The following is a 19,375-nucleotide window of genomic DNA, read 5'->3' as shown; positions in this document are numbered from 1 at the left end:
CAAGGCTCTGGCTTCCCTGTCATCTCAGTGGATCGAAGAGGAGGAGAATATAAGCATCTGAACTGTGCATAAACACTGACCTTTAACAATGACCCTGCCCTCCAAGGAAAATGAGGTCCACTGAGCACCCCCGATAGTTTCTGGATTAGCCCTTCCTCCTTCCTTGGAGAGAGATAGTGAGCAGGCAGGGAGATAGTCTGGGCATGTAGGTGGAAGTCTTCTTCCCTTTGAAGGCTGCTGAGGGGAGGAGCAGAGTCTTCTCTTCCCAGAAAAAGCATAAGTGAATGAATACTTATTGAGCACCTTCTGTATACTCAGCCCTATGCCAAGTGTCATGGAAGAATCCAAAGGAAAGCTGAGCCTTGCAGGAAGAACAGGACATGCCATGTTAAGTGCCCATAAGGCAGAAAGTGCATAGCACTGGGGACAGACCGCACATAGTTCAGCATCGCCCAGACCATGGGGTGCAGAAGGGGGCGGGAGGAAAATAAAAGGCAAGAGAGAGAGCCAAGAACAGACACTCAAGGCCCTGTATGCCATGTGGACGTCCACAGACAGTAGTGGCCATGTAAGAATTGGAGGCTCCAACTCAGCATCTTTCAAACTTGCCTTTCCCTGGTTTGCTTCTGTCTCACACTTTGAAAAGAGACATTTTTATACTCATTGGTTGCCTCATGTGAATGAGCCACATGAGCCTTGCAATTGGCCGCCTCTCTCATGGGACTTCCTGACAAAGTGATCCACCTGCATTCTTTTTCATTTATCTCCCCTGGTGCCCAGAAATAATGGTGTGTTGTCAGGGAGTGTTTTTCCAGCCTGTTTGGAGGGAAGTTTCCCATCTGCCTAGAGCCCTCTGGGAACTCACTGATGCACCAACCTTCTGTTCTTATATAGAACTCCTACAGAGATTTCTCGTCAAGGTGATCCATAAAATCAAAACTTTGCTAGTGAAAAACAAAACAAAACCTCTACCAACAATAGCTGAGGCTGTGGGAGGAGTCACTTTCCAGCCTTAAAGTAGCTTCATCATGCAGAGGAAATTGACATTCTTGGTTACTCTTTCCATGTGAATTTCTTATCCCCCCTCTGCTGCCATGATGCCATGCACTCCTGCTCTCCTGCTTATCTAACCACGTTTCACAAATTCTCTTTGCTGTCTTCTCTTCTTCCAGCCCATTAGCATCCCCCACAGCTCATCTTGGGTCCTCTTGATTCTTGCTGTACACACTATCCTTGGGCAAATGCTTCCATTCCTCGATCTTCAGTCACCACCTATTCCCTCCAGCCTCAGAGTTCCTCAATTGTCCCTCACTGCCTGGACATCTAGATATCTATAACTGAATGATCTACAAGTACCAAACACGCATTGTGTCCAAAATCAACTTTATCAACTTATCTCCTGTACAGACTAGCTTCTTTTCCTGCACTTACCCAGTTACAATAAAAAACATTAATGTCATTCTTAATGACTTCCCTCTCTCAAATACCCTCTACACATACATACAAAACACATATTAATATACCTCCACATCTTTCCCTGCACCCCCCAATTATCATACTGTTCCCCTGTGTTCCTCCCTCATTAACTCATGCCTCAACTATTTAACTCCTCTAAACACGTTTCCTCTTCACTTCATCCTCCACCTCCCACCACAGTTGTCTTTCAAACACACAGATCTGATTACTTCCTTCTGCACATTGCCTATAGGACAAAGCTCCTGAGAACAGCCACACTGCCTGAGTTACTGGGAAACTCTGAAGACACTGGTCACTCCCATTCTTCTGATGTTTTGCTCATGCTCCCCACTCTTTCCTACCTGCAAGCCTTCTCTTTAACCTTCACAGCCTAACCCAAAGTCACCTCTTTTATGAAGCCTCCCTTGATTCCCTTTCCTATTTTTCAATTGTTGTTTGTTTATAACTCTTTATAGATCCTAGGATATTATATAATAGTTCATCATTTGCATGTTTATATTCCTCTCTCAATTATAATCACCTAGATGAGGAAGATGTGTCTTTGGGCCCAGTACCCTGATGCCTGCCACTGTATACCTGAGAAGAAGACTTGTTGAATAAATAAATATTATGATGAAACCATAAAAGCAAAAAAGATTAATGCAAACATGGGAGATCTATTACTCACCAAAGTGATTCGAATATCAGAATGGTATAACAGAGTGGACTTTAAATTCTGGCTCTAACACTGACCAACTGTATGTTGCCTGGGAGGTTTCTTCCCTCTGAGCCTTGAATCTTCATCTGGAAAAAAAGAGATAAAAAGACCTCTTTGGTTCACTCTAATGAACGGAAATTAGATATTATATATAAAATGCTCAGCATAGTGGCTAACACATAATCAGATCTCAATACATTATTTATACTAGTGTTATTAATAATACATAAGAAGTTTAAGGAGGAGGATAGTAAGAGATGGTGTTAGGAAAAGAAGATGAGTTCAACTTTATTTGCTGAACACACATTTATTTAGGACTGGCCAATGGAAGATATTAATGCCAGATGAATAAACCTCAATTTATAGAAAAAGGAACAGATATAAAATCTCCCACCACTTCTGTCAAGGTACCCTTTAATGCCTGCATCAGTTTGCTGCCTGAAATAGAGATGGAAAAATTAGAGCTGCCAGTGTATGACATGAATGGCTACACAGAGTTGAGAACAAAGAATTAATTCCCAAGGAGAAGCAGATTGCATGGTGATAAATAGGTTGATAGAGACAGGAGTTAAAGATGCCTCCAGAGATGGAGTTTTAGATCACAGACTAAGCATCCTGGCACTGAGCACAGGTGTCTAACTGACACAGGCTACCATGGGACAGAGTTTTGATGGGAGTTTGAAACTCAAGATGTAAACTCGAGAGTGATGCTGATGCCTTGGACAAGGATGAGTTCTCTTTACCCATGTCTCAAATAACTTATGGTATAGTCCATGAAAACCAAAAACCAGGAACCAACCTGAGCAACTTAAAACCAATGCCAAATCCAGTTCTTGGTATCAGGATAGATGGAGGGGGAAAGTTTCATAAAACCCACCTTGAAGGGGAAAGGGTATGTGGGTTCATCCCACAGCCAGGGTGTTGATATCAAACTAGAGTGGTGTGTTGCCATGACAGCAGTTGCCTGGTGACAAAAATTAATAATAAAAGAAGAGGGAAAAAATGGGCAGGAGCAATAAATCAAGCCAAATATTCTGTTTTTTGCAAAGTTTCTCAATAAAGAGAGTGCTCTAGGGATGCACATAATTTTTAAAAATCTCTCCTGCTAATAACCTTTTTCTTGGACAAACAGAACTTTCAAAGAAGTATCCGATGCAAGGGATGGGAAAGGAAGACCAGGAATAGAATTTCAGTGTTGTGTTGCTCAGACAATTGATGCCAATGATCCAACATTCTGTGTTTCCCTGCAGAGTGATGCCAATGACCATCCAGTTCTCCATTCTGATTATGCTGCACTCGGCTCTGGTCCTCATCACCACAGCAGAGGATTATAAGTGTTTGCCCCTCATCCTTCGGAAAACTTGCTGTTGGATTAATGAGACCTATTTGGCCCGGAACGTCATCATCTTTGCATCCATCTTGATTAATTTCCTGGGTGCCATCTTAAATATCGTAAGCATCCCACATCCACCAACCCTCTGGTGTCTAGTGTGCAGTTGAGCATGAAGTTTATGGAGCCTGCAGCTTCCTGCATTACCCTTCCTTGGTACCAGTTACCTTTATGTGCCTGGACCAGCCCCAAGCTTAGGGACAGATAACAAAGATGTGGCTACTGCCAAAACTGTGCATTTTACTGTTGGAAAATTGTCTATTTCCCAGTGGGATAGGTTATTCTTTCCAAAGGAGTTCCAAAAGCCCTTCAATTTCCCTATTGTCAGTGGCCAATTACATCATAAATAACAGTTACCATATATCAAGTACCAGTACCTACCTGCTATGTGCCATGCACTGAAGGAGGACCTTTACATATTTTTCATATTTAATCCTCACATAAACCCTGTGAGGTAAGTTTCATTATCCCCACTTTATGGCTGAGGAAACTGAGGCTCAGAGACATGAAATAACTTGCTAATAAGGTCTGTCTGACTCCATGACCCATGCCCCTCTAATATGCTAAAATGTATCTCTGGGAGTGGGAGTGGGGTGGGGGAAATGGAAATGAAATAGCTGCCATTTATTGAGCACCTACTATGTGCTACAGGTAGGTATTACTGTCCCCATTTAATGGATGAGGAAACTGCATTTCAGGAAAGCTGAGTATCTCGCCTATGCTTTCTAAAAGTTTGTATTTCACGTGACACGTAGAACTCAGATGAATTTCCAACTGCCATGATATTTATCACTGTTTAATTTGCTGATCCACATTGTCATGGTTTCATTTTCTCTCAAGAATTGTACCATGGTAGCTACAGGTATTTTCTGTGCTTTTACAAGGAGTCTGTGTTGTCCATGACTCAGGCAGCTAGATTTTTGAGGTGATTTGTTTGGTTCCAGGTCTTAATCTTGGCTTGTTGAAAGAGGCTAGTTGAGGCATTGTCGTGTGGTTGAATCCATCACTGTGCCCTTTGGGCCTGAGGGAGGGTCCCCAAGTGTGCAGGGACCCAAGCTATAGACTCCCACAGTTGTTGGCCTGTGACTTAGAGGCCTAGACTGCCTGAAATCACTGTCCAATTTGGCCCAGTAATTACCTTACTTAAGTTCTGTGGTTGTCCTTCTAGTGAAGGCTCTGTGGATAAAGGAAAAGAGGAAAAGGAAAATTATCATCTAATTTAGTTCATCATCTAATGAATATTTTATAGATTATGATCACTGAAATGGAAGTACATGGGATCAACTGATCACAGGCTGCAGAGAAGCAGCCAGGACCTTAAATTAAGTCTTGATAACAAATTAGGTATTTCTGGGGTGCAGAATTTGTAAGTAAGCCCAATGACTGTAGGTCAGGGTTACCTCTGAGGCCAACTGTGCCTCAGTGGGTAGTGTGGTAGGAAGATCAGAGGCTTTGGAGTCAGATAGACCTGTGTTCAAATCTCAGATCCACGAGTCACCAGCTCAGTGACACTGGACAAGTTACTTTACTTCCCAGAGTTTCATATTTTTCAATTGTAAAATGGGGATTAAAAATAGCAGCTACATCACAAGGTGGTTGTGAGGCTTTTTTGTACAGTGTCTGGCACAGAGGAGGCATTTGGCCAATGGTAGTTATTATTTTCCTAGTACCACAAAATCTCCTGCAGCAACTTCTGTCCTAGGAAATGCCCATCACCGCAATGCTAAGAGTCTTTCTGGAAAATGTACCCCTTCAGATTCTTCAAGTCCTCCCAGCTGTTGATCTGGAGACAGGCTGTGAGTTTACCCCAGACCTCTTCTCCTGCCATCTGGCTTTCTCTTCTGAGCTCCACAAGCACACTCCAGTGACCTTAAATGATGGGGCCAACAGAGCAGTCTAAACTTAGTTCCATGACTGGCTTACAAAAGCTCTTTCTGAGCAAGCACTTGTTTTTTAAATAAAAGAAATCAAAGCTGGCACTTTGGCACTTCCATTCTGACTTCAAGTCCCCACTAGGGTTCAGTCTACCCAGGCTCGTGCTGAAGCCCAGCCACTGATAGCACACTGCTCCATTTCCAACACTCACACTGACTTTGTTGTTCCTGTTTTTGTTTTTGTTGTTCTTTTTTTTTTTTTAATCCGCAGTTGTGGTGTGATTTTGACAAGTCGATACCCTTGAAGAACCTGACTTTCAATTCCTCAGCTGTGTTTACAGATATCTGCTCCTACCCAGAGGTATTTATTTATGAGCTCCCCTTGGTGAGAGTTGGACATAGATATATCTCTACTAGCTCCAAATAAACAAGACTGGCTGAAGGGCCGTAGAAAGTACTCAAGAGCCCTGTTTTCCTTCTTCTGCCTCTTCTTCTTTCCTTTCTTCTTCTTTCCCTTTTCTGCCTTTCCTTCTCCCCTTGTATTTTCTGTTTCCCAGTCCTCTTTCCTGTCCCCTCCTCTGCCTCTTTTTCATCTTTACCCCTTCCTCATTTCTTACTCCCTCTTTCTCTTCCTTTTCTTCCTTTTCACCTTTCCTTCTATCCATTTTCCATTTGCCCTTATCCCTTCCTTCTCTCTGCATTTCTCCTAGCTTATTTGTAAAATCCTGTAGCAGAATGCACTGTTATCTCCATTAGCAGGCAGAGTTCTTTCTCAAACAGTATTTGCTGCATTAAGGAAAGAGGGAGGGAGGGAGGGAATTAAGGAACAAAGGAAGGAAGGAAGGAAGGAAGGAAGGAAGGAAGGAAGGAAGGAAGGAAGGAAGGAAGGAAGGAAGGGGAAGGAAGGAGAAAGAAGGAAGGGAGGAAGGGAGGAAGGAAGGAAAGGAAGGAAAGAAGGAAGGAAGGAAGGAAGGAAGGGGAAGGAAGGAGGGAAGGAAGGAAGGAGGGAAGGAAGGAAGGAAGGAAGGAAGGAAGGAAGGAAGGAAGGAAGGAGGGAAGGAAGGAAGGAAGGGGAAGGAAGGAGGGAAGGAAGGAAGGGGAAGGAAGGAGGGAAGGAAGGAAGGAAGGAGAAGGAAGGAAGGAGAAGGAAGGAAGGATGGAAGGAAAGAAGGGGAAGGAAGGATGGAAGGAAGGAAGGGGAAGGAAGGAAGGAAGAGGAAGGACAAGGAAGGGAGGAAGGAAGGGAAGGAGGAAGGGAAGGAGGGAGGGAAGGAGGGAGGGGAAGAAGGGGAAGGAAGGAAGGAAGGAGGGAGGGAGGGAGGGAGGGAGGGAGGGAAGAAGGAAGAGAGGGAGGAAGGGAATTACAAAGGCAGAAAATTAGAACTAAGCTTAACTGGTAGAAAGAGTGCCAGAAGCACCATGTGTTCTGTAGGTATCCCAACAAGCCACCTATGATCATAATATGTGTGTCTTACTCTATGTTTACCACAGAGCCAGTGGTCTGTTTCTGGGCCTCGGGGTCAGCCTATGGGGTCTGTTATTCACAACCCAGAACTTTACATACTAGGGTAGACATTCTGGGTCATAAAGTAGAACAGCTAAGATGTCCCAGCAGACCCCAGCCAACCCCATACTTAGGACTCTGTGTAGATTCTTGTTCTGTAAGAGGCTGCCACACTCAGAAGGCCCTCCAACATATGAATGGAGAAAAGGCTCCCTGTAGTCTCTTCTAGGCCTAAGAATTGGTCCCAGACACATTCCAACAAGGAGACCAAGCCTCCTCTCCCTCCATCCATTTGCACAGAGCACCTGCTTGATATGCATAACATCATCAGATCCTTCGATGTCTGGGGTAGAGGCTATTACTGTCTCTGTATTATAGATAATAAAACTAGAGCTCAGAAAGCAGCTTGCTCAGTGCTGCTTAGGGCCACACCTGCCTGGTCTTATTTCTTCCTCACTTTTTTCCCTCCCTTCTTCTTTCTAGCCTTCCTTCCTTCTCTTTTTAATTCAATTATCAAGCCTTGATACTATAATTTGAACCATATCTACCTTATTCTTTATCTTGCCTAGTCCCTAGAGGAGAAAGTAGACTCTACTAATGGATGTGCAGAAAAGGATGGGACTAGGTCCCATTTAGGGGCTGCATGGGCCAGACCATGTGCCCTGGGACTTCCTTCCACCTAGGAATGAGTGGAGCTCCAGCTTAGTGTACTCTGTGGGACAATGGCTCCCTGAGAAATTCTTGGTTTGAGGGGCTTAGGGAATGTCTCAACTTTTGGAGAGTGTAAGTGGCCCAGAATTGGATAGTCAGAGCTAGACAAAAGCTGGTTTTCATTTCCAATCAAGCCCCCTCACTTGCTAGAAGTGGAACCTTGAATCAGTTCTTACCCTCTCTGAACCTCAGTTTCCTCATCTGTAAAATGAGAAAATTAATACCTTCTTTACATGGCTACTGTGGAGTTAAACAATATGTTCTCATGGTGCCTGCCTAGATGGGTTAGCAAATATTTAGCTCCTCATATGGCATGTGACATGAAGCAGCTATTTATCTGTGCCCACACATCACTTTGAATTAATATTGTATACCCTTGACCCAACACCTGAACCCTCAAACACAAGACCACAGCACTCAGAGATTAGCCAAATCCTAAGAAAGTGGTGGGTAAGATTTTTGATCACACAGCTTTGTTTCAGTTTCTCAGTTTCCTTATCTGTAAAATGGGGATAAAAGTAGGGCCTTCCTTATTGGTTGATTACAAGAATTAAGTGAATTAATCCACATACAGTGTTTAGAAGCCACACCTGGCACAAAGTGTCTGCTCATTAAATGTCTGCTGTGATTTATTTATTATTTTCAACAAAAGGGCTTTAAGCATGTAATGCCAGTGTATGTTATCATCAAACAAACACCTGTACATACCCGAACCACTGTGTGTAATATACCAGTGTATGTTATGAAACAACAACAGAAATGTTTAAAAGTGAGATAAAATGCATATGGATTGATGTTACCATTTTCTCCACAATGAAAGGGTCATCTTGTTCATGAGGTCAGCAAACTACAGCCACAGGCCAAATTCACCAGCTGCAACAACCACCTGATCTGACCCACCATTTGCCATTCTGATACATGTATGTATATGTGTGTGCATATATGTGTGCATGTGTATGTGCGCACACATGCTTCACTGACTAGGCATTGCCAAACTAAAATGGATTAGATATTCAGACCTTCTGAAAGACTTAATCCAACTCTCCAGCACTCACATACTCACAAGTATGTGTCCCCAAGCAAATCGCTTCATCTTTGTGAGCCTCAGTTTCTTCAAATGTATACCTGACATTTCTGCCTCACCCTATGAGAAATAATATCCAGTCCAAAAACATGTTATCAAATTGGATGATGTAATATAAAAAATGAGGCTTTTACAATGTATGATATAAAGTATAATTTAGTCCTAAATTCGAAACTTGTCAGATGCTAAAAAAGAGTGAAGACGCCGGGAATGAAAGTGAAGAAAGCTATATTCCAGTCATGGTTGGAGAGTAGTCAAGGAGAAAGAAAGGCACAGATTTGTGAAATGAATGCAAATCACATGCACAAACCCAGAGTGTCATTATCTCAAACACCTGGATGTGGTTCTCAGGCAATTCGCTGGGAAGACCCTCACTTTAGAATTAGGCCCCTTTATTATATGCTCTGGCACATCTGAATAAATAGTTCACTGTATCTGCAAGAGCAGTCAGAGCTTGCTATGGTTTTAAAGGGTCCTGAAGAGCCCATTTTTCCATAGAGATGTGATCATCTGTGTCTTGGTATGCTGGCATTTCCTTCCCTTTCTTCTCCATTTATTCAGGTCCTACCCAGCCTTCAAGCCTCCCTTTTTCCATGTGGTTCGGCAGGCCCAACTCCTTCAGGTCACTCTCCTTCCTGCCACTTTGCATACCCTTATGGTGTCATCTTAGCATTCACACTCCATCCTTCCTACAGTTGATTTATTTATCTAGGACATCCTTTCCATCCTGTCAAATTTATTGATGTAAGGAGTGAAGATAATATTGTATAACTATTCAAGATTGACTAAAGGGCCTAGCACGGGACAGGGCCCACAATCTGTGTTTTAAAATATTTAAAGAGAAAGGAAGCATTCTTCCAATAGACTAACAGGAACAAGATTTACCTTTCCATCTGAAATAACTAAAAACAAACAAAATATATGAAACAATAGTTTTCAAGGCACTAGGCATCAGTCAGTAAAGGACAATAATCCTGAAAGACAGGAAGCAAGTGATTGCCTGAGCTTTATTATTGCTTTAAGAGAATTTTTAAACTATGGCTCAGGAAGAGGAAACCAAGGTGGACTCCCTGATTTGAGAATACTAAGCTGAGAGTCCTGGGAGACCAAGCTGGCTAGAGTCTACAGAACACACTACTCTAGAGAGTTGCATAGAGAGAAAAACCTAGAGATCTGAAAAGGGTTCAATCAGTGCATGCATGTGAGGAAATTGACATGGGAAAAGAACCATCTGGAAGGATCAGTACTTGGAACTCACACAGAGCTTAGAATAATTTTTGTTCCCACCAGTCAGACTGAGAAAGATTCATGGGGTACTAGGTTAGAGTATTCAGAAAAGTCTTGCTTCAGTAGAGTAAAATAATTGTTTCTACATTATATGCTGCTCTGATTCTTCCTTTAAAATCTTAAAAGTGAGATCCAAAGAGATCAAACCTTTTAAAATAATTTAATATGTGTCCTAGAATAAATTTCAAGAATATGTATAGGAATACAAAAATATCTAGGATTTAACAAGGTAAATATACCATGTCTGGCACCTAATCAAAGATGACCGGAATCAAAAGGAGGAGGAAAATATGACTGATAATGAGGGAAAAAAATCAACCAGAGAAGACCAACTCAGATTTGACTGTGTATATTTGAATTAGCTTTTTTTTTTTTTTTTTTTTTTTTTGAGACAGAGTCTCACTCTGTTGCTCAGGCTGGAATGCAGTGGTGCAATCTTAGCTCACTACAACCTCCACTTCCCAGGTTCAAGCAATTCTTGTGCCTCAGCTTCCCAAGTAGCTGGGACTACAGGCATGCACCAACACACCAAGCTAAGTTTTTTATTATTTTCAGTAGAGATGGGGTTTTGCCATGTTGGCCAGTCTGGTCTCAAACTCCTGGCCACAAGTGACCCACCTGCCTGGGCCTCCCAAAGTGTTGGGATTGTAGGCATGAGCCACTGCACCCAGCCAGGCAAATAATTATTAAAACTGTATTCAGGATAGACAAATATTAGATAGTGCAGAAGAAAAAAAGTGAAACTGATAACGTAGCAATATAAAGTATCCAAAATGAAACACAAAAATTTAAAAAAAATAAAAGCAGTACTGGGGACAACTTCAAGCAGCATACTATACGTATAATTGGAGTCCTAGCTCCTAACCTAAAAGAAAGACGAGGAGATTGAAAAGCTATTTAAAGAAATAGTGGCATGAATTTTTCCACGTTTGATGAAAACCATACATCCACAGGTCCAAAACCTCAATATAAACACACACACAGGCACACAAATGCACATCATAATCAAATTACTCAAGCCATAATAAAGACAAAATCATAAAATGGGTGGGGGGAACATATTGCATAGTAAAAGACAATGATATGAATAACGGAAGATTTTTCAAAAATACAACCATGGAAAACCAGCATCTTGAATGAACCAAAGGACCGTTAGGAGTGTACTAGAGCACCAACCACATATAAAATTTTCTTTTCCCCTAATTAACACAACCCAGTGAACACCCTGGAGAGTCAGACCAGCCATCTTCCCAGCACCCTGCTGTGGTCCCCAGGTTTATGATACCCTCCTTGCTTGACTTTCTGGAGGGTCTAGGCTGGTCTCAGAAGAAGCAGAGCAGCTTCTGTCATTTGCCTGGACACACTTCACTGTGTTGCTTATGCCAAGAGCTACAATTGCTAAGAATCAGATTTTGTGTAAAGCAATAAGTCCAGAAGATTTCTTTAAACTATAGTGACTTTTGAAAATTGTCTGCTTGATTTCTTTTCTTCTTGTCCCATGAGTTCATGATGTTATGGGATTTTGGCAGCAACCAGATAGCTCCAGGGAGTCCAGTTTGTCTGACTTGTGTGGGTAGATGCTCAATTCCCTCGTCAGTTATCATTGTGTAAAATAATTCTTCTTCCTCCTCTTCTGAGAGTAAATTGTGCATATAGTGCCAAGGCAATTTATGGTGCATTGACAATGTCCTTCCAGCCTGCCACAGTTTTTGGTGCATAGTGGGTTCTCAGTCAACAATTTTGGGAAAATGCATTATTTAGTTTGTAAACTGTTTGTTTCATGGAAACAGGTTAAGTTGTTGCTGCCCTTAACACCTTGTCATATCATGAGATTCCAATTTTTTCAGTACAGACATTGAAGAAATTGATTTCCCAAGCCAGAATATCTGAGAGAAGAAAACCTTGTATATTCAGAAGAAAAGTGTTATCTATACTTCCTCTCTTCCGTAAAGTGGACCCAAGAATAATACCTGTCCTTGGGTCATTTAAGGAATTAAATGAGATGAAACACATAAAGTCATTCACAGAATATGTGCCCAATAAATATTCAGGTTTAATTATTACATCTACTTTCCACCAACTTAATTGCTGATTTACAGACATCCCCAACCCAGCTGGTCCCTCCTACCAATCTTACCTGGAGTTCATCTAATGTAAGATGAATCTGGTCTCTTTCACACCTCCACGTCTATAGGGGTTCTTTGTCTTCTCCTGTCTACATTTTATTTTACCTACTGAAATGCCTTTGACTTCTTTTTCCTAACCAATTTTTTTTAATGGTAAAAACTGAGGTGTCATTATATCCTTTCCCAAGGCAAAGGTGATACACTTACAATGCATAGCTTGTCTGCCTCCTGTATCAGAGATTGCCAGGAACTTTGCTCACTACCTAACATTTCTCATGCAAATCTTGGCATTATTATTTTTTATCATTAAAAGGTCTAGGAAAAAACAGAGAACCCCATTACTATATGGGAGGCAGAGTTCTCTGGAGTACAGGGATTTACCCCGAAACACTGTATTCAACCTGTTTCATTTGATGTTGCACATTAAAATAAAACTAAAGGACATTACAAAAGGAAATAATCCACTCAAAAGCCATGTCATGTCTGTGTAGACATATTTTGCATTCTTGTAATCATAGTATATATACAATTTTACACCCTGCTTTCCAGTTTAAAATTATTTTGAACACTCTTTGTTATTTAAATGCTCCTCTGAAAACTCTTGTATATAGAGCTCTTTATTCTTCAGGCACATGTTTCTTCACTACTGTCTTCTAGTTCTCCTCCTCACATCCCCAACAATGCCAAATCAATATTCTTATTTCTCTTCTTCCACAGTCCTTCAAACATGGTAGGCTCTCAATGTTAGTCTCTGTATCTTCTGTCTTTACTTGCATTCTGCTTGAGTGGTTTCTTCCGCACCTGTAAGTTCAGCTGAATGATGCTAAATGTGTGTCTCCAGACCCCATCTGCCTTCTGAACCTCAGCCTCATTTATGTCATTGGTCACTGAACATCCTTCCTGAATCACCCCTTCTATACCTAAAGCTTGATAGGCCTAAAAAAGAACTCACTGCCTTTTCCTCATACTTTAAGTTTTTTCCTACTTAATAAATTAATACAAAGTGGAAATCTTAGTGCTAACTCTGACTCCTCTCTCTTTCTTACCTCCCCATAAAACTAGACAATGTTGTCCAATTTTTATATCTTGCTAAGTTTATTGGGTAGATCTGCCAAGATCTTGTTTTTAAATCCTCAGCTTTTCTCCGTTAATCCTGATATATCGTATATTCTGCCCTACCACAATTTATTTCTTAGGCACTGACCTAATGAATCCATTACAAGCAAGAAACTCATCCGTGGTTCCTTATGGACTGCAGAATAAAGCACAGATTTCCATACAAGAGGACTTTTTACAGCGTGGTTTTGCCCCTTAACTCTGTCCTACTATACCTATGAGCCACTTACACCCAGGATCCATTTAGGGGACACTTTAGGAGCTGTGGGCCTTCTAAGTTCCTGGAGTAATATAACACAAAAATTGCTTGTTTTTTGACAGAAACTAAGTAATTGCATTGAGCCCAGTTTCTTCCCAAGTTACAGAACACATGCAATTTATGGGTCCAGACCCAGCAAAAGAGAAATGTTTTCACAAAGCTTTCACAAAGCCATAATACTTCTGTAGCTTCCTGTTGTTCTCCCATTTCCTGGTCCCACCCCCATTATTCACTCAAGGTATAAAAAGCACAGAGGAGATTCCTCTGATGTTGTCCAGGGGCCTCATTCTGTTTGATGTCCCATAGTTTGTATCACCTCCAAAAGGTTCACCTTTATACTTTAAAGTAAAAAGTTACCAAACCATGCAAGGCAGTGGGTGATTCCTTTCGATGGAATGGGGGATGGGGGTAAAGAAGGCAGGAGCATGCTGCCACAATTGATTGAGGCAACAAATGGAGAAAGACCCATCAACACATTGTGCAAATTTACAATTATATTTGCCTATTATACCTTCAGCAGCCTTGTTAGAGAAAGGAGGAGGGCAACACATTCAAATCTTTTCTTCTGCTTGTGTTACTAGTTCTCTTTATGAGTAGTTGTGTGATTCTCTAATATGACCTAAGGAATTAATCCTCCTGACACCTTGTTCCTTTACACTTTTGCATTCAGTCTATTCTGTCTTCCTAAAATGCCCGTCCCTTTCCATTTTCTACTGTGTGAAATCCTCTCTGTCCTTCAAGGTCCAGTTCAAACTCATGTCCCCTGTACAGCCTTCTTCAGATGTGCCTGCAGAATGCACAACGCTTTGTCCTTCCTCTGTACCCACATTGCATTTGGTCACATTGCTGGCAAAGCACTTTCCACCATGATTATTGTTTATGTTTTTATGCCTGCTTTACATTTTAGACCACGACTTCCTTTAGGCCTGGGCCATCTCTTACTCTCCTTTGAATTTCCAGTGCCTAGCACCATGTCTTGATTGTCACAGGCACTCAATAAATGCTTATTACATTTTATAAATTAACTGTTGTGACCACATAGGTTTTTGTTCCAAGGACACAATCATTTCAATGGCTTTTTGTCCAATAAATGATTCATAACTTGCAAAAAGCCATGCACCGCCCCTTGTTGTGATACAGGCAACAATGAAACAGGACCCCTCAGATCTGGTTCTCTTTCTTTGGCCTTTGTCAAACTGGAGGGTCTTAGAGTTTCCCTGGAGCAGAAAATGAGCTCTGGAGAATGAACTTCTTATTGCCCAGTCACTTCACACACAGCTTCCTACACAGAGGCATCAAAATGAATTACCTAAAAATCTTCCCCAAGATCTTAAAGGACAGCTGAAGAAAGCCTATCATCCCATTTGAGACCAGAAAATAATTGGATTTCTTGGAAAAGGAAAATACAGAAGTAAAGGAGACACTAGACCCTAGGCTCCTAATGGCAAGGAAATGCCTTTTACACTTATGAGTCCACCCCATGTACCACAAAGTCATGGGGCCTTTGCCCTCAGAGAGAACACAGTCAGGACACTCTCCACACTTGTCAATGTCAACATTTGTTGAAAGGATGCATAAATTAGCCAGCTAGGCTTAGAAATCTGTAAACAATCTTCAGTAATTACTTAAACATTTTTGGAAATTCTTACCCAACACCCCTGCCAATTGTCTCTCTATGTAATAGAAAAGACAAGTTGTTACAAACAGCCATGTATAACAAGACCAAAAAGAATTTTAGAAATTATCAAGTCCAATATTTTAACTAGAATCCCATTCACATGAATTGGTTATATCCTAGTGACCTAGATGCCACTTTATAGCCAAGAGATCTTGGACAATTTACTTAAACTCTATGAACCTCAGTTTCTTAACCTATAAAATAGGAATTATGACTCCCATCTTGACCAGTTACTTTGAATGTTACAAGTGAAAATGTATATAGAGATCACAATATTGCCACAAAGTGGGCCTTTGATAATGCAAGTTTTATTATTCTTTTTGTTCCCAATAGTCAGAGTCTGAACCCACCATCCAGAATGATACATTAGGATACTTCTCTAAGGGAAGGAATAGGCTGGGGAGCTTCCCATAAAAGGCTGAAATCTGGTGGGGTAGACTGACACCTAAGGGCTACTCTAATATTCCAGCTCTTGGCTAATTCCAAATTTGCAATTTGAGCAGTTACTTCTAATACAGGGTGATAGGTGTTATGCTGGTCTATGCAGGGTGCTGTGGAGGAATGAAGCAAGATCCAAACGTACCTGGAGATACTGAGGAAGGCTTCTTAGAGGAAAGAACACCTAAGCTGACATTTGCCAGAAGAGTAAGCCCTAAGCATATGGATGAGAGTCGAGCAACAGGGCCCTGGGACTTGGGAGAAGGATTTAGAGAATGAAAGGAAATCAGATATATGATGGCCTTGTGAGCTTTACTATTCAGAAAGGAGAATATAATTTGAGATAGTGGAGAGCTATGAAAGAACTTCAAGTTAAGAGGTGACATGATCAGATCTGTGCTTTAGAAATATGGAGTAGAGAACGATATGGGTGTGGGGTGGGGACTGGGGACTAACTGCAGGCAGAGCTGCCAAAAAACTATTCTAGAGCTGTTGGTAAGAACTAAGACAGAAACAGTGGGGAAGAAGGCTGGCTGAAGGGGAGGTCTATTAAAGAAGAATCAGCCGGGCATGGTGGCTCATGCCTGTAATCCCGGCACTTTCAGAGGTCAAGGTGGGTGGATCATCTGAGGTCAAGAGTTCGAGACCAGCCTGGCCAAAATGGTGAAACCCCGTCTCTACTAAAAATGGAAAAGTTAGCCAGGTGTGGTGGCATATTCCTGTAATCCCAGCTATTGGGGAAGCTGAGGTGGGAGAATTGCTTGAACCTGGGAGGAGGAGGTTGCAGTGAGCCGAGATTCTATCGCTGCACTCCAGCCTGGGTGACAGAATGAGACCCCATCTCAAACAAAAAAAAAAAAGTAGAATCTACCAACTTAGGATGGCCTCTGTGGGGAAGAAGAAGGCAACAAAGATGAAACCAAAGTTACTGGCTTGGGAAATGCTATGAATAGTGATGCCATTCACAGAAGTAGGGCTTGGCAGTTGGCAAATGAAGAGTTTGATTTGGGACCTGTTGAATTTCAGGAGGCCTTGAGACCTCCAAATGGAAACTCTCTGCAAATGTGTGTAAGACCTACCAACATCCATGGCTAGGAGAGGGAACTGCTGCCCCCATTGAATCTGACCACCTGCGTTCTCTGTTTCCAGTACTTTGTCTTCACGGGGGTGTTGGCCATGGTGACCTGTGCAGTTTTCCTCCGGCTGAACTCCGTCCTGAAGCTGGCAGTGCTGCTGATCATGATCGCCATCTATGCCCTGCTCACTGAGACCGTCTACGCAGGCCTCTTTCTGCGTTATGACAACCTCAACCACAGTGGAGAGTAAGTGCCCACCACTGTGAGTCCAAAGTGTGCTCAACTTCCTGTGGGAAGTGGAATCATTGGGAAAATGACGCCCGCTGCATTATTGAAACTTAAGACCTGATTGGATATTGACTTATATCTCAAATCAGGCATTCTGTAGTTTACAAGTCCAAGCAAAAATCCTGACTTTTCAGTGGTATCATTTATATGAATTACAGATGAATTAATCAAAGTTTGGAGTAAATAGTAGCTCAGGTCTCCTCCAAGTCTGATAATTTATGATTTCTTCAAATTTAGTGGCTTCAACATTTGTAGGATCTGTTTATAATTTGGCTGTAGCAATATTAATAATAGCAGCCACTGTGTATTAAGCCCTCATGCTCTCCCTTTGCATCGTACAGTTGGTCCTCCATATCCACAGCATTGTGGATTCAACTACAGATTGAAAATATTTTTAAAAAATAAATAAATAAGAATATTACAAACAAAAACAGTATAGTTTAACAACTATTTACATAGCATTTACCTTGTATTAGGTTTTATAAGTAATCTAAGGATGATTTAAAGCATGGGGGGATATGTATAGGTTATATGCAAATATTATGACATTTTATATAAGGGACTTGAGCATGCATGGATTTTGGTATCCACAGGGCTGATACCAAGGGACAAACATATTACTGCTGAAATATAGAAAAGTACAAAAAAGAATATCTTACCCAGACTCCTTAGAGAAAAACAGCCCAAGGCAAGGCTAATGAAACCCCAAGGCAGTGAAAGTGAGGGAAAAGAGAAGTGAGGAAGAAAAGGATGAGAGGTGAATGCAAGCTACCACTACATTTTGCTGGCAACATGGGCTGTGAAGAGATTCAGCTGATGCCTTGGAAAATCCACTCGCAGAGCCATGTGAAATGTCTCTGGGCAGGCTCTAAGGTGGGAAAATGTGTCTCAGGACAGAGGAAGGCAGAAAAATATGTCTGCTGGCTCCTTCCCTGTCTCTCCCATTGGCAAGAGTTCCCTTTTTGCATGCACTTTCTGATGACATCACTTGGCCCCTTTCACAGCTACTGGGGTAAACAGACCCCACACAAGAAGTGATGGAAGGAGCCAGTCCAGGCTGATTGGTCTCAGGTAATGGAAGCACACAGGACTAGCTGAGGCCAGAATAAGTGGCCAACAGTCAAAGGAAAAGAATAAGACCAAGATAATCCAAGAAGGCTAAGAAAATATGGCCAGAACTAATAATATGAATGTCCATGAACCAACCCCTGGAAGTAAACAATGCTAACAATTAGTCACATTTTCTTACGCATTTTTAAAAGGATAATGTGTTTCAGATGTTGAAATTCCTTTCTCTAGTATTATTCTCCTCTCTGTCTCCTCAAATCCAACTTCTAATGTACTTAATATATATCCTTCCCATCCATGTTATATATATAATATATAGATACACACATATATACACATATGTATATATATACACACACACATATAAACACACACATATATTTACATATACATATAGCTAGGTCTGTATCTATAAATTATTTATAATATTTATTATTTTGTTGTGATGTAATATTATCTTTCTAGGTCCATCTAGGTTGATATATATGGACCTCATTTTAGTTGTTGTCTGTACATATGAAATAATACAAACATCAAAATATGTTTATCCTTTGACCTGTTAATAGAGACATTTAGGTTGTTACCAGTTTTCCCTATTATAAGAAATGCTTTAATTACCATCATTGATCATATCTTCTGGGGTGTAGACATAAAAGCACGCTCGTTGGATTGTAGGGTATCTGCATTTTCCACTTTTTTAAATATTGCCAAATTGCTCTCCAATCTGACTGACATGATTTTCCTCTTATAAGCACTGGTCCTGTTGCTCTCATTCCCACCTACAGTGTTAGATTTTTAAAGTATTTGTTTGGTTGAGTGTGCATTTTATTGCACTGTTTACACTTGTGCTTCTCTGATTATGTGTAATCTTGCTCATCTTTTTGTTTATTTGTTGGCTATTTGGGTTTTATTTTATGTGAATTGCCAGCTCATATCCTTTACCCAGTTTTCTGTTGGGTTATTCATCATTTTCTTGTTGAATTTGCAAGAGTTATTTTTGTTTTTAATCAACAAATAATTGTATATACTTACGGTATAAAACATGATTTTTTGATCTATGTATACGTGGTAGAATGGCTACATCAAGCTAATTAACATATGCATTACTTCACATGCTTTTTTTGTAGGTGGTGACAGCACATAAGATCTACTCTTAGCAATTTTCAAGTATACAATACATTGCAATTAGCTATAGTTGCCATGTTTTACAATAGATCTCTTGAATTTATTTCTCCTGCCTAACTGAAATTTTGTATCCTTTGACTAAAATCTCCTCAATTTCATGTCACACACACACACACCT

At 41.0% G+C, this 19,375-nt stretch overlaps 1 protein-coding gene across 3 annotated transcripts in view; it reads left to right on the top strand.

The window, feature by feature from the left end:
* Positions 1-19,375, top strand: part of ADCY8 (adenylate cyclase 8) — a 271,269-nt gene that overhangs the window by 194,242 nt on the left and 57,652 nt on the right. For 2 of the 3 annotated variants that reach the window (XM_003256212.3, XM_030795008.1), the window contains 3 exons: positions 3,424-3,625; positions 5,709-5,798; positions 16,790-16,962. In XM_003256212.3, coding sequence (XP_003256260.1) covers positions 3,424-3,625; positions 5,709-5,798; positions 16,790-16,962 — 465 coding nt within the window. The remainder of the gene's footprint in view (positions 1-3,423; positions 3,626-5,708; positions 5,799-16,789; positions 16,963-19,375) is intronic. The other variant, XM_030795007.1, reaches the window with a different exon arrangement.

The sequence above is a fragment of the Nomascus leucogenys genome, chromosome 16 (assembly GCF_006542625.1).
Source record: "Nomascus leucogenys isolate Asia chromosome 16, Asia_NLE_v1, whole genome shotgun sequence".
Classification (NCBI taxonomy): domain Eukaryota; kingdom Metazoa; phylum Chordata; class Mammalia; order Primates; family Hylobatidae; genus Nomascus; species Nomascus leucogenys.
The sequence above is the reverse complement of the archived record's forward strand: the minus strand, read 5'-3'. Positions and strand labels throughout refer to the sequence as shown.